The 22,601-nt window shown below is 40.8% G+C and overlaps 1 protein-coding gene across 1 annotated transcript in view; it reads right to left on the reverse strand.

Moving 5' to 3' along the window:
• The window catches only part of LOC104622828 (CLIP-associating protein 1-B-like), a gene marked incomplete at its 5' end in the record, with an annotated part of 30,658 nt that overhangs the window by 4,760 nt on the left and 3,297 nt on the right, over window positions 1–22,601 (reverse strand). The window contains 5 exons of the mRNA XM_010289719.1: window positions 554–760; window positions 11,551–11,679; window positions 13,366–13,559; window positions 14,315–14,561; window positions 15,630–15,780. Coding sequence (XP_010288021.1) covers window positions 554–760; window positions 11,551–11,679; window positions 13,366–13,559; window positions 14,315–14,561; window positions 15,630–15,780 — 928 coding nt within the window. The remainder of the gene's footprint in view (window positions 1–553; window positions 761–11,550; window positions 11,680–13,365; window positions 13,560–14,314; window positions 14,562–15,629; window positions 15,781–22,601) is intronic.

Genomic DNA, 22,601 nt, shown 5'->3' on the forward strand with positions numbered 1-22,601 from the left:
TACAGCCAGTGCTGAAAGCTAAATTCACAATCTAAGACCAAGCCTTAGCACTGGCAAAAATACAGCTCCCCACCCAGCCTGAGAAGTTTTGAAAGAGGCTGAATGAAGTCAGTGAGTAGCTCGGTCCTGATTTCAGAGAGGAAAGGAAGGACTAGCCTGCCCACTGGGATTCAAATTCAAGTGCAAAGTACAAAGCCCAGAAAAGCTCAGTAGAATTAAAGGAGACTACAAGATGTATTGCTTGGGATACACTGAGACAGCATAAGATATGGTTAACTCCTATTCTCAAATTTATTACATGACTGCTACCAGCTTACTTAAGAGTCAGGCCACGGCATCTAATTATGGAACATACACACAGGAATCTGAGTTTTCTTTTCCTTAACATTAAAAACGTCAAAAGCTCAAATATAAACACTTAGAAGGATTAAAACTTTAATTTACCAAAATCTGGCCCCAGAGGGTCCATCATTCTCTTAGGTCACAGACCTCACAAATTACTCAATGGTGGTTTGTGCTCAGGCATTTGCATTTGTGAGATGGGATTCTGTACCTGTAACAACCCAGGAATGATATCTGGAAGGAGCTGATGCAATGATTCCTTGGAAATCCTCTCAATGACTTTTGTCTGCATTTTGATGGCAGCTAAATTAATTGGATAATCTGCAGTCTGAATGATGGGGCAAAGCACCTTGATGCATTGCTCAGGGTGGATGGAACTCGCCAGGGTGGAAGCAGCTTCTTCAGCAGCTCTGACAACCTGGAATGAAAGCAGAGCAAAACCTTACATTAATGAGATCACACGTCACAGCCAAAAATCACTGTTGTGTGCTAGGAACAACTGCCAAGAATTGCTTGGGGATGTTCATTAACAGATCTGCATGAGGTTCTATCAAGAGGCAATTGACTCCGAGAATTCACATCCTTCACCTCCAGTGACATCTTTCTTTCAGCCAGCAGTAAGAAGTCCATCCTGTCTCATGTAACTGTGTCAACGTTGTGGCTAGTTTGAAAGAGTCATCTGTTATGGAAGATAGATAAGCACCCTCAACCTAGGAGAAGTGAGAGGACATCTCCTCTTCAGCCACTGTCAAGGAATCTAAACACACCAGTTTAGGCTTAATACACAATTATCTCATTAAACATTATAAGTAACACCACTGCACCTTTTAGTATGCGTCTTACCTGCTGAGTGCTTGGGTTCCCAAGCCTACACAGATGTGTCCTGCCATTTCCCAGCTAAACTATGCTGTAATCAAACCCAGGCTACAGACACAAACAGGCTTTAGGGTGTCCCTAACCAGGCAGCTGTGCTCTCAGCACATCTAACCTATTAGGGCAGCACCGGGATCACTATAAAACATGGGAGGAAGAACAAGTGGAAACAGTGGTAGCACCCACCTTTTGCAACTAGCCCACACTGTGAAGCAGTCATACAAGACAAGGGAGATCCTAAATTCAATCCCACTGTTGGCCTGAGGGAAGGTAGATCCACAACTTCCACACTCTTCCCCAGTGGATAGGACAGCTAGCTGAAAGAGGAATGACCTGATTCTGGTCTCTCCTCCCATAAGAGTTTATTCATCTTACACTCTGCAGTAATTGGATAAAAAAAAAACACAACAGGATGGGAAGGTAGGTTTTCTTTTTTCAAGTCTGTGCCAATTGCCAGGCAACAAAATGAAGCTTCCCCTTGTTTGCACTCTTCCTGGCCACAAATCACACACTCTTTGCTCCCCATGTTCTTCTTTCAGTACAAAAGATGAAGGATGCTTTTGCTCATCTTCTCACTCCCTTCTTCTCCAGGCTTACTTTTAAGGGAAGGTAAATCCTGAGTGGACAGAGATGCCCCAGTGGGCAGACTTAAATCCAACACCTCAAGTCTAAGAAGAAAGAAGCATTCACAAACCCTCATGCTTAGCATCTCCCAGCTAGCCCCAGGCACTCCCTAAGAATGAGCCCAAGAGCACTAACGCACCCTTTGAAGGCACTCCCTCTTTCCCGACTGCGACTGTGTGGGAAGCTCAGATGCCTAGCACTGGTTCTCTAACTCATCGTAAGCTGAGCTACCTGGGGTTGTCTGAAGTCAATACTTTGAAACCAGCACTAGTAAATCTGTCCCAGGCAATCCCCCCCCCCCAAAGCAAATCACAGGTCTCCCATCACTTAGACTGAAGCCACAGCTGCTGGATTCTCCCCATTCCCCTCTTCCACACACTGTTGTGATATCAAACTCAGGGATTTCTATCTGACTTAAGAAAACCCATGGACAGATGTAGTTCTATCAAAGCCTCAACAGAAGGTGAATTTTCATAATTTTTAGGTAATTACACTGTGAGTAATTGTGAACAAGGATTATTTGGAAGTTTATGCCAGTCCTCACTACGACAATAGTATCTCCCTGCCTGGACTACAAAGCATTTTCTAGAAAGGCCTAATTGATTTTAAGATAGCAGCAGTGAAGAGTGACCAGAAGAGATCATCTCAATCTGCAAAGTCTGCTTCACCCACAGTCTTTAGCATTACAGTCACACCACTATCATTAATCTTCCACTCATGCTGACAGCTACCTCCCTGAAACAGGAATGGCCACAAGATACTTGTATGCTCAGGAAATAACAAAACTCATCCACTTGGCTCTTGGCATTCTCTAAAGTAAACCCAACAGTGAAAGTGATCTCAGATACTTCACATAGTACAAATACCGTATGCACGAAAGGTACAGGCAAGATGGTGCAGCAGAGGCAAGACCTTGATTGCTTCTGTATCAGCTGTAAAGCTGCTCCACCTACTTCAGGCCTTTCTCAGCAATTAATTGTAATATTAAAATTTATTCCCAAAGAAATGGCAATCCACCATGTTGTCAGTATTAAAAAAATTTAATCCTGAAAGATCTGTGAATGAATAACCAAGCAGAACAGAATGCTTGTTTTCCCACTTCCAGCAACTTTGCCCTTTTCTGTCTATTTCTTTGCTAACTCCTCTTCAACTTCGCACACGGGAAGCATGAAAGTTAATTTTTTTTTCACATGTAAGCCAGTACTAGCTTAGATGGAAGGACTATGTGATTTTGTTGGGAAAAGAGAGAAACACCTGAGTACTTAAGGGAAACCTAATGCCATGCTTTGGTACCACGGCATTGAATTGCTGGAGTGGATGAAGTCAGGAGCTCCCATGAGGTCTCCTTTGAAGGAATTCACTTCTTGGCACTGCAGCTTTTGACGTCGGCTTTCCCAGTGCTGAAACACTGCTATCATCAAACCTTGCACAAACAATGCAGTGGACTCACAGAGAGCCCAGATATCTTTTAATCAATTTAACAATATTCACGAGCAAGTCACTTTAGCTAAAAAGAAAAAAAAAAAGCACCCAAAAAACACCAACTGGAACTGTTTGGACACAGGCCACTTGGGATTTTGCTTTGCAACAATTCCAAATACTGTTAGTGAATGTTTTCGACACCCTCAGAAAGGAGAGATTGCACATACATCACAACTCACAAAAAAAAAATTTTTTTTTTTTTTTTATTTTAAACTCTCCTGGTATCCTACTTGATAAGAAAGCAGAAATGTTTTAGTATGCACTTAGGGTGCATACTAAAATGGCTCCGATCTCAAATATACTACTGTAAACTCCAAACAATACTAGAGTAGGTAAAAATTTCAATGAGTACTTCTACCTGCATTTCAGCTCCACATCTTGTCTGCATACAGTTTACCATGCACATTAAGTTGCAGGTATGAGGCAAGTGCATGACAGAAAAACTTTTTAAAAGCGTATTAACCAACTTGAAGCACAAGGGGTTAAAATACAGCTGTAATGTTTCACAAAACAAACAAGGGTTCAACAGTCTTTATTCTGCAGCTCTTTGGCTAGCTCATCTTGAGACCACAGTCTGATCAGTTATTTTCCAACAGTTGTTCTCTAAAAGCGCTGCTTTTTTTCTTTAACTCTAAATTGGCAAGACATTGGAGCCCAACATTTTCAACTGCAAGACTGAACATGGAGTCAAATAGCAACAAAGGTCATACATATTTGCACAGAATAAGGTCAGCAAGAAAAATTGTAAAGGTGCAGGATTTATTTATGCCCCTACAAGTCCTCCTTTCAGCAAAGCTGCCCATTTCTAGCAAGGATCTGGCCACATTTACACAGCAGTTGGGTATTTCACATCACTTCTCCCTGAAGTGCCTTCCCTCTGAATACAGAGGGGCATATTACCCATGTCCAGTAGGCTTCCTGCTAGACAACACCAGGGAGACTTCCAAGTCTTCTGAGAGCACATCTGGCAGGCAGCGTCTACATCTAAGCCACGCTTCAGCAAACCCCTTAAGCGTATGTTTAACTTTAATAACATGCTGAAGTCTCACTGACGTCAATGGGATTCAAGCATGTGCTTACATGCTTGCCTGAATCAGAGCCTCTGCAGGTAACTAGCCCCCGGCTCCCCTGGAAAGGGCCGGCAGGGGACAGGGTGTAGGAAGGGGTAGGGCAATACCAGCTGAGAGCAAGCCAAAAGGACAAGCTCATCCCTGCCGGCACAGAAAGCTGAATGACACCGTTCTGCAATGCAAGTACCAGCCCTGTCCAGAAGGTCTTTCCTTCTGGCTTTAGCAGAATTAGACATTCAGCCACCCAGACCGACCCTGCATCGCACAAGGGGAAGTACGTCTCTGAATACTTACAGAGCACTGAGTCCCGCTCACCTGGTAATGCCAGAGAAATCATCAGCGTTCCCACATAGAGGGAAGTGCATTATCAAGAGATACAAACTGCCGGGTCATTTGGCAACAAGAACATGCAATTATAGCAGAATTTAGCAAAGATATTTTGCCATGACGCGCAACGCTTGTGTCTTGCAAATTATACATACCATACAATATAAAAAAACCCCTGAAATATCTTTTTTAAACAGGGCTTTAACCTGACCAGCAGAGTGAAACAGCCTTAAGAGGAGCAGGGAAAAGGAGCAAACAGCATCAAGCAACAGTTCTTCCTCCCATCTTTGGAGGCAAGATCAACAGATGCACACTGGGAAGCAACAGGAATGGCCCCATTAGGCTCATACTAACAGCAGGCACCACAAGTAGTAATGGTTATGAAATGCTTCCTTTAAGTTCGAGAAGAAGAGTGCTGTTCAGTATATGCTCAGACTGTGGAGCTCATTGTCACAAGAGGATTAAAAAAAATAGACAAGCTTACTGAAGAAAAAACAAAGGTCAAAACATGCAGAGAGGCAGGCAGAACCATTAGCAGGGGAAGGCTGTAAGCTTCAGACAGCTGGAAGGAGGGAAGATATTGACAGGGAAGCATCATTGTACACTTGCTTCTTGCTAGTCAGTCAGGTAGGGTATCAAGTGAAACAAACTTTTTGTCTGACCCAACATGATTATTCTCAGCGATCTCAGAAATATGAAAGAATGTGAGCAGAGTCGTCAAATGAGCATGGCAGTTAGAAGCAGCAAGTTCAAAAGGGTGGCTATGAAGCAAGATGTGCAAGGCTAGAGAGAACCTGCAGGGTTTTAAAAACACAGACACTAAACTGTGTGTAAGGTATGTCACAAACATGATTTTACCTCCCAGTAAAATCTTAGAGCAAACCATGGCTTGAACTGGATAGTTCGACATCATTCAACACAGGGCAGGTAGCCCAGGAATGCAGATCTAAAAGATAGAACTTTGTCTTAAAGAAGCAGGTTTTTCTCCTTTCCAAATGCTTACCTTACACTCTACACACTAGAGACTAGATTCAGCCTGACTTCTGCTGGCATAACATAAGCTGCATTTACTGGTGGGTTCCTTGAAAGACACCTGCAATGCGTTAAGACCTTTCCAGTGAGTCTCCCAAAAGAGAGAAATGGTTATACTTCCACCCAGTTTGCTTTAGGGAAAGGAGCATATTCACATGCACAAAGCCAGAGAAGTGTACCACACAGGCAGGCTGTTCACCTCTAACAATGTCTTCCTTAATGCTATAAAGGAGTAAGCTTCAAAGTAACAGGTCAGATGGTCCCAGGAATACGCACATGAAATGCTTTCTGATTTCAATGGGAGGGGGTATGTTGATGTGCAGTATTAGGGACAGTGTGATCAAGACAGCCACCTGTCACAGATCCCTTTCTTTTAATAGAGAAGCACATTGGCATCATCAATGTTCTATAAAATTTGCTGGACAAACTTTGGATGACAATTCCCACTGGTTTACCTGGTTCACAATGCACTGCAGCCATGGGATCCTGGTTGCTTAAGACAGCTAGAATACAGACTCCATCTCTTCTGCATAATTTCTTCTGCTCAGCTATTAGTCTTGGTGTATTATAGACATTGCTTGCTGCCTGATGGCTGCAGCAAGCAGCTTGTCTAAAGTAATTTGCTCTTGGGCGATACGCAGCAGCTTTCTAAACGGTTTTTGATGGTTTCGTTTCCGCTCTGAAGTGACACAAACCACCAGCAAATAAGGAAAGCAAAATGTCCTGACTCGCCTAAGGCAGAACATACCAGGTTCATAGGCTACACAGGGCATCAGTGTAATATGCTGGGACCTCAGCAGAGCCACAGCTGTATGCCTAGATGAGGGCTGTACGTAGGACCGTAAGTTGGAGTACTCTGCCATGATTGCTGGTTGCACCATCTCGGCAGAAAGTCATAAGGGATGAGGCAGTGTAGGTGAAACCCCACTGAAAACTTAGAGGCTTTGTATGCTATTTTTGTGAAAGAGGCAGAATGCCAGCTAAGTTGATTAAGCAGAAGAACAAGGTTTTGCTTTCGGGCTTACAAGGCACACAGCTATGTTTTTGAGTCAATTTTTGCCATCTAGAGGTGGTTGCTTAAAGACTGCATAATCTACGCTGGAGGGGATGGAGGCTTACCAACACCTACCTAGCCAGGCAAACTCCCATCCCCAAAGGCTTTACAGTCTGATCCAGACAGGAACAAACAATGAAGCACTTGGTTTCAAAGCAGGAAGTGGACTCAGCAATAGAGAGTGCAAAGCAGATGAAAAAACAATGTGATTTTTTTATAAGGGATTCTGAGGAGATGAAGTAGATTAGACTGCTTCTCTTGGGCACTAAATAGTTCAAATGTGTTGGGAATTAGAAAAAGCATATAAACACATACTATGAAACATCAGCAAGTGCCAAGCTGCAGCGCTTGGCAGTTTCCAGCATGGGCTATATATATATCAATTAACCTTAAAGACTGTCACCATTTAGTGCTTTTCCTCTTTAGTAAGCTATGTTTTGCAGAAACCTACATAAAGCAACCTGATCTAGTTGAAGATGTCCCTGCTCATTGCAGGGGGGTCGGACTAGATGACCTCAAAAGGTCCCTTCCAACCCAAAGATTCTATGATTCTATGATCACACCATCAGAGGACAGTTGCAAATCATCTTATAAATGTCAGAGGCCAGTCTCAAAGCACCTCAGCAAGACAGTAACAATTATCTACAGTTAATGGATAGCTGTGATTTCTTCTTTTCACCCTCTTTTAGAGGGTTACAACAAAGAATGCTACATGCCAATTATGTTTATGGACCTTCTGGATAATAAAACACTAAAATTAGATATCTAAGACATGGCACAGTATCCTTTCTTTACACACAGAAAATACTCATCAGCTACTCTACAGGCTTAGTTGCAGAGACAGAAGCGAGGAATTAGCTATCCTATGATTTTCATTTCATAACCATTTCCCAAGATAATGAAGTATTTCTGTTTTAATATACTCAAAAATAAGAACTTATACTAATTTTGCTGGTATGAATCTGAAGCAATGTCATCTCAATGGTATTGGGTCAGCGGGCAGCATCTCTCCTTAGTTATGGGTGAGTAACTACACTGGAACAAATGAGTTAATATTAACTAATTGGCAACAGAAAGATGGTTCTCTTCCAAATAACTCCAAACAAAGTGATAAAAATCAACAAGATTTAATACCGTCCACAATTTCAATTACATCCTAATGCTCCAAAAGTAAGTGAAAGGCATTTACACGTCAACCCCCATAAATATTTACAGTTATGACTGAAGCAGACTTGACTCTTCACATCATCCCATTAAATCAACAGCATTGAACAGACTGTTATACTAAAAACAGTATAAAGACAGTCAGAAGTTAAAAAATGCAAACTAAACATGGATCCCAACACAGAGTCTTCTAGTCTGTAGCCTAGGGTTGCATTAACTTTGAACCCCCACTGAGGTCTGTGATTTGCCAATCTCCTGCATGTGCGCTCACAACAAGTCACGACTCCACATCCAACTCAGTGAACCAAGTTTTCCTCTCCTGTGTCACTGGGAAGAGCTGTGCTGCTCCACTGATCCTAGACCTTTCCTTCAGCCACAGGTGGAAGAGTTCTAGCCATGGCAAAGATTCAACTGTCTACAGACTTCAGCTTGGACACAGACAATTATCCAAGCATCCCAAGATATCCAATTATGTTAACACTGCTTTGATACTTCCAATTACATAATCTGGAATAAAACCACAGACTCTTTTGTTTCAGACAACGTTTAACTAGATATCAGTACTCAAATGGACGAGGGGGTGATATTTGCTGGATGTTCGTTATAACTTGTTATTTGATCCCTCTTGGTCATGCTGAACAGCAGCACTATTGGAATTTAGGAAGACAAAAGAACCTTCTTCTCAATTTCCAAAGAACTGCCTCTTACTACAATAACTTCTTGGAGATGGTGCCCGAGATTAAGAGTTCTTTACCGTGCTCCTCTTCACACTCTCTCCTCTTTGCTTGGTCACTTTAGACTGTTTCTCCATGGACTATAAATAACAGAAAATGGGAGCAATAACTTGGGGCAATTAGCAGTCTCTGGGCTGAAGGGGAAAATCAGGTAAGAAAGATTGAAACTGATACAGCTCGCTCAAAACAGTCATTTTCTGCTGACTTACACAGCCTGTTGCATGACAAAGGATCTCAAACTATAAAACCAGGATCACTCCTTCTTCTACTACAAGGCAGAAGCAGCCCAGACGCATAACAAACTCTGGAGTGATAACATATCAGGGCATCACTGGCACAAGGATTAGCACCTTCCTAACCAAATTATACAGCAGGTTTCCTCAAAATAGTTTTTACAGTACGGAGGAAGATTTTATTTTACATAGCCTAAGGACAGTACACCCCTGCCCTTAATACTGCTCTGATGTAGTGAAAAAGAAAGCTGTAGAACCGACAGCTGAGATCTTCCCTTCTTCAGCTACTCTTTGAAAGTGCCCTTCAATCACAAACTGGTGAATTTTCACTTAAGCTCCCACTCAGTGGGATCAAGTCAAAGGGCAGGTCCTCCACCCTCCCTGGAGAGAGCAGTGCTGCAAAGCCAGCAGTGAGAGTGAGCTGGAGGGCCACCATGGGATGGGAATTTGTGACCTTCTGGCCCAGGGTATGAGTTTGACCAACTGAGCCATGCCCAAACGGACTCTCAGTTAATTTTTCACAGACTTTCCCGAATCAGCAAGCCCCAGCTACACGTAAAAATACCTGAAGCATATTCCCAGGTATATCTTTAGCTTAGTTTGTGCAGGGACCCAAATGCAGGTTGGGAAACCTTTCTTAACTTCATGAATGCTGATACTCTCAAACTACTGGCAGACAGATGATGCCTTTCACGGGCTACATCATGGTTCCGAGAGCGCTATTTACACAGAGATCACAGGGATCAGAAAAACCACATACATAGAATGAAAAATCCAGCCTCAGTGCCACCACTTAATACTGCTGTGCACACACAACTGTTTAGCAACAGGCAGCAAAATAGGAATATACCTGCAGCGTCCTATGACAGCTGTCACCGAGAGGTCTCACTGCAGTAGTTGCAAATATGATCTTTATAATTAAAGATGCTATGCAAAACCATTGTAAATCAAATTGTAAATGCTATGTACAGCACAGCAGCTACTTGCTGATACAATACAGCTCAAAATTGTTCTTCTATAAAGATGTACCAGAACTCACATCCCTTTGTTCCTTTGCTTTCTCTGTAGCAAAGACTTATTCTTCTCTGTCTTCCCTCAGGAGACACCTCATGCAAATCCTGAAGAACCTTTCCTACCACAAGCATGAAGAACACAGCATGGAGAATACAGAGGCATGAAGTGTCCTGTTTTCAACATTGTGCTTGATTTCTATAAAACCCACCAGTCCCACGAGGACAGTGAGTTCTGAGGGGCATTAAAAACAATGTCAGAGACAATCTGTAAAGGTCCTGCTAGAAATGGCAGTTTTGGAGGACTTGCAGGAAAAAAAAAAAGGGCACTGAGTCAAGGTGAGCTGAGAAGTATGCAACAGGGAAAACTTGCCAATAAAAGGCACTCCTTCAGAACACAATGTTTTGTCTGAATGCTTTATCAGGAAATCAATTTACAACTGCTTCTTATTACTCTGAACTAAAAATGACAGGAGTGCAAAGGCTCTAAATCAAGGAGAGGAAGGTCAGCAAAGTATGGCAGTCCTCATTCACTAAAGGATTAAACATTTTCTACTTCTGCATTTTAGAGAAATCCTGCCTCTTAGTTTCTTTCCCTGAGGGTGTTTTTTGTTTTGTTGTTTTGATTTTTAAACAATATAGTTGCTGCTACACACAGCTGACATAACCTTGTGCTAGTTATGCAATGCTCTAGAGCAGTCTGATCTATACAATGATCTTTTTCATGGCCAAAGCTCTCTAGACAGAGATGCCTAAAATTGCTAGTTTAGGACAAGCCTGTTTCACAGAAGAGTAAGTGTCTTAGATTTCAAAGCAAGGACTTTGGCAACAAAGCCATCACAGACATGATTCACGTGGCACTTTCTGAGGTTTAGTTCAAACTTGTAGCATGCACAAGGTAGATTAAAAGATCCAGTTTGGAAGTCAATCTACAAAGATTGACATTAAATGTAATTTGGTTTGATATATTTCAAATATTATCAATGTCCCTTTATTTGTGTTTTACTCCAGAAGAATACTTTTAGTTTTACACAGGAGTTCTACCACAAAAGGAAAATGCAATTCACCCTTTCCCTTGCTTCCTCTGCCCCAGCTCCTTTTCAGCACCATGGCCTCTGTGTCCATTTTCTCCTGTTATTCACCTGTGCCCAGTTCTCCAGCGTGACCCAATTTCACCATTCAGTTTTCACACACAATTCTGCTTGAACATGGGCTTTGTGTTCTCCAGTACATTTCCTACCCTAACCCATAAAAATGGAGGGAACACAGTGTCTCCAATGTGCTCTGCAAAATTATTAAACATGCACTTTTCTACTACAGGGTCTCAGCCTCTCCCAGAATGAGCAAGGAAATCCTGGGAAGTTCCTAAACAGTGGCCTAAAATTCCACATAGTTACAAATCCACTTAAATAGTTGTCAGTCTCAATTTTTTTCCTCCCTGCCTCAGCACGTAAAAATCCTGTCTTTTCATACGTGGGAGACTTAATATCAATTTGTTCTACTGCCAAGATGGGTCAATGTGTTTGCCTGTTAAATCTCAGTTCCCATATTTCTTCAGCAGATCCATGTTGCTTTCCCAGTAGCAACACTGAAAGGCTCACTCACCTCCTTGTGGGAATCCTTATGTGCTTCCAATGTTTTCATGATGGTCAACTCCGCATAGTTCTTAAACCTTGCCGGCTGGTTCCGTAAGATCTCTCTCAGGACTCGCAGTGCCAGGGCTCTTATTGAATGCTGTATCAAGAGAAATTCACATTAGAAAAAGTCACTTCTCAAAATTGTTGTTTGAAGTAAATTCTCATGTCTCCTACACGACCAGAAATCTTGTATCACTCTACCAGCTCCAGTGGAGTGAGCAGTGTAATCAATATAACTAAATATAACTGAAATTCAGAATTGGTCTCCCTACTTGCTTTTGCACAAAAATACACATAAAGTGACTGTTGGCACAAGAAATAATCAGAATGACTCAACTTTGTTAAATTCCATACTCTTTTAGCAATGAAGTACAAATTTGTACCCAAAGCAGCACGTCAGCATTACATAAATCTTCAAAGAAGCTCAGATCATATTAGTTTTGCCCCTCCTCTTTGCTTAGCTTTGCAGATATCAGACTGGGCTCCATCCATGCAGCAAAGCCGCTTCTCATCTACTAATGCAGTAAAATCGACCCTCTTCCTGTAACTCCTGTGGAAATTACTTTCAAGAATAGCCATTCATTGTAGTCAACACTGACCTATGTGTTAATCCTTTATATCAAAAGATCATTAGCAGAAGGGATTTATAACACCTGCTTCAATTTCATAACTGTTATATATACTATGATTTTAGCCTGTGGCCACTCCGAATAGATTCTAGAATTTCAGCAGAGGAATACTTAACTTTACTCTATACTCAGCCTTTAAAGCATGTCCTTTGATATTCATAGGCAAAATTCATGCAGTAGCACAATTTGCCTGTACTTAAAGCCACCATATCTTCTGATAGCTGTGTGATGATGCTATAATTAAACACACAGGACTACAGCAGCTCATGCTCATACTACAAACAATGACTGAAAAAAATGTCGGCCACCTACACTGTTTCAGAATTAAAATTTCAAAGAGCGTGCCATATACTTTACAACGAGTATAAGAAATACAATGGATTTTGAACCAGATGAAACAAAAAGGAAGAACTGTGAGTGCTTTGAAGACTAAATATTGTAACATTCAGGTGGAGCATGGCTCTGATGTGAAGGCGCAGCAGGGTGCTGAGCCCTTACCAAATACCATTGTGCTGCAAGCTGAACAAATAGCCCCAAGTGCAAAAAGTAAAGGTCTAGCCTGTAAATTACCACTTTGATCAACTATCAAATATAAAGCTGTGATAATAATACATCTTTTTTTAATACTTCAAAACAAGATGCTCTACAAAAGCAGTTTGTTCTTGATGACATTTTTGCAAGAGACAGACACCCATCCCATGAGATCTAGTAGTCTGGATTTTTAAACCACACAGAGAAAAATAAATAATCTATTCTAGGGTACCTTTATTCTCCTTTTTTGGGGAATGGGTATGATATAGTTAAGAGCTTGTAACTTCATCCTAACTTGGAAGATAGTAACTTTTGAAATCTTCATAGTTTTTGTACAGGATTAGAAGATAACTCCTGATTCTAGTTCAATTTTGCAGTTGTTTGTTACTAACACTCTGGAGGCGAGGGGAAAAACTGGGACACTTCAGAGTAGCTTAAAATTCATCATTGAACACACTGAAAATGAAAGCAGAGTCATCAACCTTCAAAAGAAAAAATGAGCAGTGCAGCATCACTGATGAGATGTGGCACAAACGCAGCAGCTTTCATTTAAACTAGTGTGGAGGAACTATCACCCTATGAAGCAATGTACAGGAGAGTGAAAACAAAAATCTGCATCTCACATCTTTGTCTCCAAGTGTTTCCAGCAGCAAGAGCAGAATGGTTTTGAAATGTTCCTCCCAAACTCCAAGGTTATCTTCCCTTGTGATCTTTAGCAGTTCCAGGAGAGCTCCTTTCCGCTCCTCCACCCGCTCGTTGTGGTTGGAGAGCTCTTTCAGAAGATCAGCCACCAAATCTGAATGGTCAATGGGTACTTCTAGGACAAATGGCAGCAATCATTTGGGGATATGAGGAAAAAGATCAAAGATGACAAGATTACTAACCCTCTACAGAACAAAGTGCACATAACAAGCCCCCCCCCCCAAATGCATCAAATCCCAGGTGGCCTCAAGCAAGCAGGCAAGAGAATCTGACTAGCCCACAATTTCACCTGAGTTCATAACACAGCTCATGAACCTGCACGTGTCTTCTAACGAACCAGGAAGAGATGACTGAATTTCATCCAGTTCCAATAATTACTTCTACAAGATGAGAACTGCCAGTTTGTCCCAGACGCACACACCCAAAACCAGCGATCACACGTATGACCTTTAGATCACAGTACAGTGACTCATCAGTGTACTGCAAAGGAATACAGCTAAGGTACAGCATCACTTAAGTGAAATGCTCAGTAACAATGAGCTATTGAGACACATGTTTCAGTCAAAGACTGGAATGTCCCCAAAACTGTGTCCCTATAGATACCTTCTAGACTCTTAAGCGACCAGTTTGAGGGAAACTCTAGGCAAAGAAAAATTCAAATTGCAGTTTAACATTTTCTCAATAACCACAGATCAGGATATGCTGGTATATACCAGAACACAGGGTATTTCACACCAAACCTCAACTCAGGTGCAAAGTAATACACAGCGTATCTGTGGGCAGGCATGTATCCGAGAGCACTACCCATACACAAATATACCAGAAACAGAGCAAGCTGCCTGCAGTTTTATGAGATACACTAATACAAACCATCTCGAAGCTGATCCATGTCGTCATCGAATACTGCTTCCTTCAGGGCAGTCTTGTCATAAGTGTTAATTGTGTCAGCATAAGGATAGGGGTTATATTCTCGAGCACGTGGCCCTGAAAAAGCGCGGGGAGGCTGGGTGTTAAGTAGGGAAGTTTTGTTATCTAGAGCCATCCTTCCACCTTCCACAATGTCACTGCTTCCACGCACATCACTGGTAGGCACAGCGAGGCCACCATCTCGAGACACCTGGAGAATCAGAGATAAAAGATGTGAGACTACTCAAATTGTGTAGAAGCTATAGCTTTTTTTGAGTTCACCCACCAATGCAAAGAGGCATAGACTCATTTACATGTACATAATACTTGAGTAAAACTTCCCAGATTACCACTTCTTTCCCTTACATGACCACAACTGTTGCAAAAATCTCATGATGATAGGGCAAGAAGCTATGCTAACATTCCTAAATTTAAGTTAATATTGCTAAAACTACACAAGCTGGCAAAGATCATAAGCTCTGGAACAGGACTGATTTGCTAAGAAGGGGAAAGGAAGCAAAAGCAACATCTTCATGAAACTTCACAACCCATTGATAGAGGAGATTGGATGATGCTTAGCAAGCTAACATGAAATGCACAATAGAAGGGTCCTGAAGAAAAATCATGGACCAAGAATTTTTAGCTTTGAAGGCTAACTTAATCTACTAATGTAAAGTTGTTTGTCCAGATAGGAAGCAAAAATGTGATAGAATCATAGAATATCATAGAATATTAAAGATCATACTTTAAAATTCCCATAAATTTTGAAGTCCATGTATTTAATTAAAACAAATGGGGTCTCACATGGTAGATAATTCTGTAACCATTGATGCAACAAGGCACCGTACGAGTTTTGCACTCAGAGCAATTACAAATCCTTCCTATATATGAAGTAATAAGCCTGTGAGGGAAACCATCCATGCATTTTAAGAACTAACATTTCCCATTACAGACCTAGCTACACACACTCCATGAAAAAGCCACTGCTTGAGCCACGCTGAGCCTGAGGAACATTAGCACTGTTTGCTTCATACATGAGACTCCCACAGAAACTCTGCGAGCATATTTCACAGGAGGGTAGAGTTCAAAGTGAACAAGGGACTAGATTAGGGGGACCCCATAATGTACGTATAAGAAGCTAGCAACCAGTAAGCCAATGATACTTGCAAGAATACAGCCGGAATAACTGGATTTTGTACACTAACAACCCAAAACCAGGTTCGAATGCAACGTTTTAAAGTTTCACCTATCTGGGGACATAAATTAATCGAATACTTACAATGTCACAGTCTTTCTTTCCATCACGTTTGATTGGCTCATTCAGGTCCTCTTGACTACGGAAACTAAATTTTTCAATTGCTTCTGTGACTCCACGAAGAGAGCTGTAGATTTCATCAGAATTTAGGTTCTCCGTGTCATAATCCAGCATACTAAAGACCAAACGTATATGAAATATTACATATGAAATTGGAATCTGCTTTTTACTGTTAACAAAAACAATACCAAGTAAGAGACAGATGATTTGTCATACCCTTTCTAACAGTGACTTGTAACAAAATATGGATGGAATCAAAGCAGAGTGTGGCTCTGAGTCTCCCCTCAAATGGGGCTAAATCTAGGAGAAGCTCCATTGAAATCAGTGGCGTTACATCGCTGTAAGTGAGGGGAAACCAGGTCCACTGTTTGTTACATTCCACAGCAGTGAATGTGCTAGCTTCTGAAAAAAAAAAATCCCAAACTGTCCCCAGCATGGTAAAGATGTTATTTAAAAAGGAAAAAAATTTAAAAATCAAATCAATCACTATGGGAACACAAAGGGTTTGACAACTGATGGAAATGAAATCAATGAAATTTAAGCTTCATAATAGATCAAATATATTCTACCAATGGATTCAAATGTGACAGATTGAAATGGAAAGGAAAATGCATCTTGATGTAAACCTTAGTCCCATTTTCATTTATAGAGTATTAAAACCAAAACCACTTGCACAATGCCTTGATAAAAGATACATTTCAGTATTGAGCCTAAGTTTGGGAATTCTCTCACTCAAATCTGATGCTTTCTTGCAGCCTGTCTGTTCCTCAGAAATTCCTCAGCAGCAAAAAGCCACACAAGTTTTGGGATTCCTTGAGGAGTTATCCAAAATTAAGTTCCATGAAAAAATGCCTGGCATGCAAGGGCAGATGATATAAAAAGATGTGGCTAAGAAGAGAAGCTCCTACAAACTTGGAGAAAATGAAAAAGCATTACTGGCAAGGCTTTGCTCTATCTAGGAGAAGTTGAGTTTGCATGACAAACAGTTTTCCAAGAGAGATTTAATGAAGACACCCAGTAATGGAGAACAGTTTATCTGGGGGAGTCTCGGATCTTAGCAGAGCCAGAAGCAAATAAACCAAAAGAATCTGAGACATTTACATCAAGTTGTTTGTCGATAAATGGCAAGAAGTGGCTCCCTACAGGGGTGAATTACTATTTCTAAACAGTTGGGGAAGGATGACGGGATGTGCTTGGAGGAGGACGGCTGAACAAAGCACTGAGTTCCTTTTCCACAAAAGAAAGACACCCTGTGAGGTGGGTGGGAAAAAATAAAAAACATAAAAACCCTTCTGAATCCTGGGTATACAAATATTATTTTCAATAGAACTAGAAGTAGGATGTTAAATATCTAGAAGCACTACTTGTTTTCTGGAAGAAATTCAGGAAATTCAAGAGAGAGGATAAGATTGGTGCTGCCCAATTCCTTTGGGTTTAACACACTGAAAATAGTCATAATCCCTGGCTCCCAAGCAATGCGCTCACTCTCTGATCACACAAGCATCAGCACCATGTATTCTGGCAAAGAAACCAAAGAAACTCCCCAGCTTTAAACAGTGTCTGTCAGGCCAGAAAGAAAGAGAAACCACCTAAAGAACAGACCAAGACCAGGAAACAAAAGCTTTTTATAAACCTACAGAAGTCGAAGTATTTAGGGCTTTTAAACAGCTGAATTACACTAATGCACTGTGATGGCTTTCCAGACAAAAGTGAAGGCAGTTTTTAGGTTGTCTTTTTTTTTTTTTTTTTTTTTAGTAAGTATCAGGCAGGGATAGGACAACCTCTGTTTCATAGAATCTCAAAAATATTAATTTTGAGCCCAAGCATGTTTATTTCATATATCTTAAGGGGTTCCTCATACAGTATTTAAGTGAGCAATGAAACTGCCATTTGAGCAGGCATACATGTGACTGTACCCATGAACCCACACCAAGAGATGACATGACTTACCAAAGATCACACAATGAAATCCATGGCAAAAAATGAGAAATAATCACAGATATACTAACACTAAATCTTCTGCTAAAATCATCACTTCTTTCCTCAGGGATGATTTTTACCCTACATGGCTACCAAAGAATAGATCAAAGTACAGACTCTGCAATGCTAAAGGACTCAAACAATTTCTCAACAACGAGCCACCAATCTGATGCATTTTTCAAAGCACAAAACCACATTTTAATGAAAATCTAAAAAATGATTTCATATGTCAAGAGTAAGCCTGTGTAGAGGATCACATTATCAGTGTGTTCTACATGAACGAAAACTCTACATGTGAACACACATGCCTATTGACAGTATGTGTGCTGGAATACTTCACAGACAACATGATGAGGGGAATAAAAAATAAAATGGAACTGCACCCACCTTTCAGGTAGAAAAAAAAAGGCAAAAAAATATAAAAATGACCCATGCAGAAAACGAGAGGAAAGTCACAGGATGAATAAGAAGTGAGTAGAGATGAGCAGTGTTTAGGGATGTCACAACATTATTTTCCATCTTCTGCTGCACTAAACCAATGCAGCTCTCTGCAAGTTTATCAAGATACAATTTGGCAGTTTTCCAGTCTGACATGAAATACATTTTACTTCCATAAACTATTATTCAGTTTCCAATCCAAACTATGTGTAAGTAATCAACAGTTTAGCATCCTCAAGCAGTACACAGTAATCCACTTCTTTGCACTTTCAGGCTCTGGGCTGGAATATATGTCAAATTATTCCAAACCTTGGTGTCAACTAATGAAAGGAGGATTCTCAACTAGTTTAACTCCAAAAATCAGCATGGATCTCTTCCACAGATATCTTCGTGTCCTTGAAGAGTCAGAATATTGATTTAAAGTTTTAATTCTTCAGGTCACAGAGGTGTGGACTATGGGATTGTATTCTCTCTCTCAGATGTCACAGAATCCCAGATTTTGAGCGCTCAAAGAACAATTTGTTTGCTTTTCTTTCAATAGTTTTTCATTAGGAACTTCTTGCTTCAAGGAAAGACTATATATAGTCTGTCCTCAGGAAATACATATATTTAAGTCAGAGAAACCACATCTACAGAAAGCCTGTTGTGAGGGTATAAACTTAAAATCCAAGGAATTTAATGTAGTGGTCTGACAAATTAACTTTGTATTCAAAGTTTTTTTGATTAAAACCAGTATACAGTTTTAGTCCAGTATACTGACTAAAGACCTGTATGCAGATTGGAATAAAAAGTGAGAGCACGGGAGGAAGAGATGTCAAAATTGGCAGTCAATAACCTCTAAATCTTGTGGCAAGGACAATTTTATTTTTAACACTACAAATTTCCAAGGTGTTCCACAATCACACTGTGCAAGCAGCTGGTAAAATCATATACACAAGCTTCATCCTCATCATCCTCTGGATATTCACTACCGCTGTGAAATCACTCCTGAGCTGTATTCGACTGTTTGAAAGTACTTGTGTGCCACTTGCACAGTGTAGCCAAGGTGAAAGACCTTGCCTGCGTTACCATAACGCAACCAGTGTCTGCCAAAAGTGCTCAGCAACTGTGTTCTGCACTGGAAACCAACTGTGAAACGTACACCCATTCAGGAACCTGGCAGGGAGGAAAAGCCTGGAAAAATCCACGTTTTCTCCTCCCCGCTTGCATGCTGCATGTTCTCCAAGCGGCGAGCAAGCAGCTGCCTGCCACCTCTGCCCTCTAAAAGCTATCATCGTCTCCTTTTATTTTCCAACCAAAGCCTCTGCAAATCATTTCCCACATTTGAACAAATCCCACAGTATGAAAGGTAAATAATACTGTGACACCTCAGACAAGTTGGTTTAACAGGTAGCTTGTTACCTGGGAGAGTAAGAGCGCCTGAAAGTCTTGTGGGAAGGAGCAGTGGGGATGGAGTTAGGCTGAGAAAGGGGAGGGGGGTGCTTCGACAGCCCATCTGCACTCCAACCCCAGAACCGACTGCCGTGATCAGAGGAGAAACGAAAGAGAGAAAAAACAGAGAAAGGAGAGGGAGGGGAAAAAAAAAAAAGAAACTATAATCTGAGTGGCTTAGTGCTGTCATGCTGCCTTGGAGAGAGAAAAAAATTAATAAAAACAAAATTAAACAAGAACACTCCATTGAGCCCCATAAGTCATTGTTTTGGCCTTTATTATTAATTTCCACTTTTATTCCTAACGTAATAATATGGTTCACACAAAAATAGTCCCTGCTTGTACTAACCAGTAAGTTTTACAAACTGATATAGCCTCTATAAACAACTCCTAAGGTGCTCTAAGTGAACAATCCCTGACCACACATCTGTATGCAAACTCTAAGCAGGTATTTGTGAGTAACAGGATTTCCCTGGAAGAAAGAAAAGTTGAAGCTGATTTTTTTTAATCAGACACCCAAAGGTAGCTTGTCAAGTTTGGCTCCTGGCGCCTCTATAAGAGCCTGCAATCAGGCCCTACACAATCAGCAAACCTTTGCAGGGCTCAAGATCTGATCCTGTTTCACCAGATTCAAGCTGATCCCAAATATGCAGCAAGTAAAAGTCAGTCTAGAGTGGAAACATATCATGTAAATTGGGGACTTGGCCCAGGTTTCGGCAGACAAATCTGGAAAGACTGGATGAAACCAGCCGCTAAGTCAATTCAGATCTCTCATCAAGCTTCCACAAGCCCTGTTTGATTTCTGGTTACTATTTGATCCTATGCCTTTGGGTCAAGGTATCCAACCCTGTGCTAATTTGTCTAACCTTTGCTTTTGTCCCATTCCCTTTATGGTACATGGATTTTCAAAATCATCTTCTAAATGAGAATATAGACGCTTGAGCTGGTGGAGCATTCAGGACATAGCTTTGTTTCTGTTAAGTTTAAGCACAGTGTCTTGGAAAGTCACATTTGTGCATACACAAGTGAAAGACTGCAAGATCAGAAGTGGCAAACAAGTCAAGAATTGCTCCAGTGCAAACAGCAGCAAAGCCAGTTGAAAACTCCTCTGAAGAGTGTTGCCAAGAAATTCACTCGTTAACCAGCAATCAAAACCCATAGCTATTACCTGCAACTATTACGGATATACACCAGACACCCAGACTGCTGATCTCACAGCTCAGGTCTCACCTATCTGCAAACGGGCCACCAAACAATGCAGGCTTGTCCTTATTGTATAAGGTGGGTGGCTTATTTTAATCCTTTTTCCATGCCTTGCCTTGCTCAACTTAATATTGAAAGTGTCAAATTTTATTTTTAATGGTATTTTCTATTGTCAGTGAAAAAACAAGCATGTAAACTTACATAGCCAAATAAAATTGTTAGCTTTTTATTTTCATGCATTTCCTCTAAAGATCTTTGAAGAACTAAAAATTTGTTTTTTTAATAATTGAAACTATGCATAGGTTTCTGGGCTACTAATAAAGGCAGAAACAATAGGGCAAACCTATTCATTTGATATTCCTTCAAAGATTCCTACAGAAGTCTAGGTGAAAATTCGCAACCTGAATGTAACCTTTAAGTTTACAGAAGTTCATTTGCCATTCAGAATGGTATTTGTACACTTGAGATCTTCACAATCTAGTATTTTCCTTTTTGTCATATTACATCATCTACCAAATCTCTTAAGTTTTTCTCCATCCAACACAAACTCAAGCCATTCATCTGAGCACTGCCCAGGAAACATTCTTTCCTCTCAGTCAGAAGTCTGTTTTTTGTCCTATTATTTTCAGTCTTACCCAGTGCCCACCCCTGCTTTTTTTCTTCAAAAAACACCTCTTTCCTTCATAACTCCTCTCCCCAAAAACTAAAACTGTGAAGACAAAAAAAGCAGGTACAAATGCAGAAGTAACTCACAGATGCAGTGGATATGTTCTAATGATCATGAAGCAGAACTGGATGGACCAAATGAAAGCAGGTGAAGGAAGTACTCTGCCCAAGGCCCTGAAAGCAAGCTACCCTTCTGAAGGCACTAACATCAGTGGATACTTAAGCAGATGTTAATCGTTTGGATAGGCAAATTAGCTGTTTGCATCAGCAGAGTCCAGTTCAACTAAAACATTCAAAATCTATACAGAGATCTCAAATACATGTACACATGTACACATACACACAATAAAAAAAAAATCAGTCATCTGGAATTCAGTTGGGATGGCAATAATATGGGAGAAGTGATGTTATCTAAGGGCAGTGGCATACATACATACTATAGAAAGTCCGTATCAATGAAGCTTTGCTGGTTAATATTGAGGATATTGTCCACAAACCATCAGTAATATGGGAAAGCAGCTATGCTTAGCAGTATTTTTGTATTCCTACAGGACCCAAACTTTCCTTTCTATACATATCCCAGCCCCAAAGACATATACGTCCCTAGATATGACTCCTTCAATCTGCGCATCAAGAAAAAACTCAAAGGAAAGTATAATCTTCAAAACCAAAGCCGGCATTAAGAACTGGAGATAATCCTTCAACTGACTGCACTCAGGCTGCCTGTACAAGATATAGACAATGCAAGCAGGAGCTGCACATGGAGCACCCCAGGAAGCAAAGGGCATACACAACCTCGGTGCAACCTTTTGGCAATGGCTCCTGTAAAAATGTAAAGCCAAGTCTAGTTTCAGAGGAGGGCTACACAGAGAAACTCTGGGAATCCTTATCTTTTTATGGTGCTATCAGAATGACTCTGGTGTGCTCATTTTCCAAGTCTGTAGAGAGAAAAGTGACATTTTACACCACTGATGAATAGCAAATTACAAGCATTTGTAATGGAAATATGACAGAGAAGCATCTATACCGACAACTGCAATGATGCAGCATACCCTACTTGCCGTAATCTGTTTGCACACCTTCCAAAGCCTTTTTTCTGAAAGGATGACCACATGTGCTCTTCAGAAACAAAACTAAATTCTTCCTTGTCCTCTAAGTTAGGACCATGCTCAAACTGTGCTACACAAGACATTTTCAAGAAGGATGCAGTTCAGCAGA

The sequence above is a fragment of the Phaethon lepturus genome, unplaced genomic scaffold (genome assembly GCF_000687285.1).
Source record: "Phaethon lepturus isolate BGI_N335 unplaced genomic scaffold, ASM68728v1 scaffold41626, whole genome shotgun sequence".
NCBI classification, from domain to species: Eukaryota; Metazoa; Chordata; class Aves; order Phaethontiformes; family Phaethontidae; genus Phaethon; species Phaethon lepturus.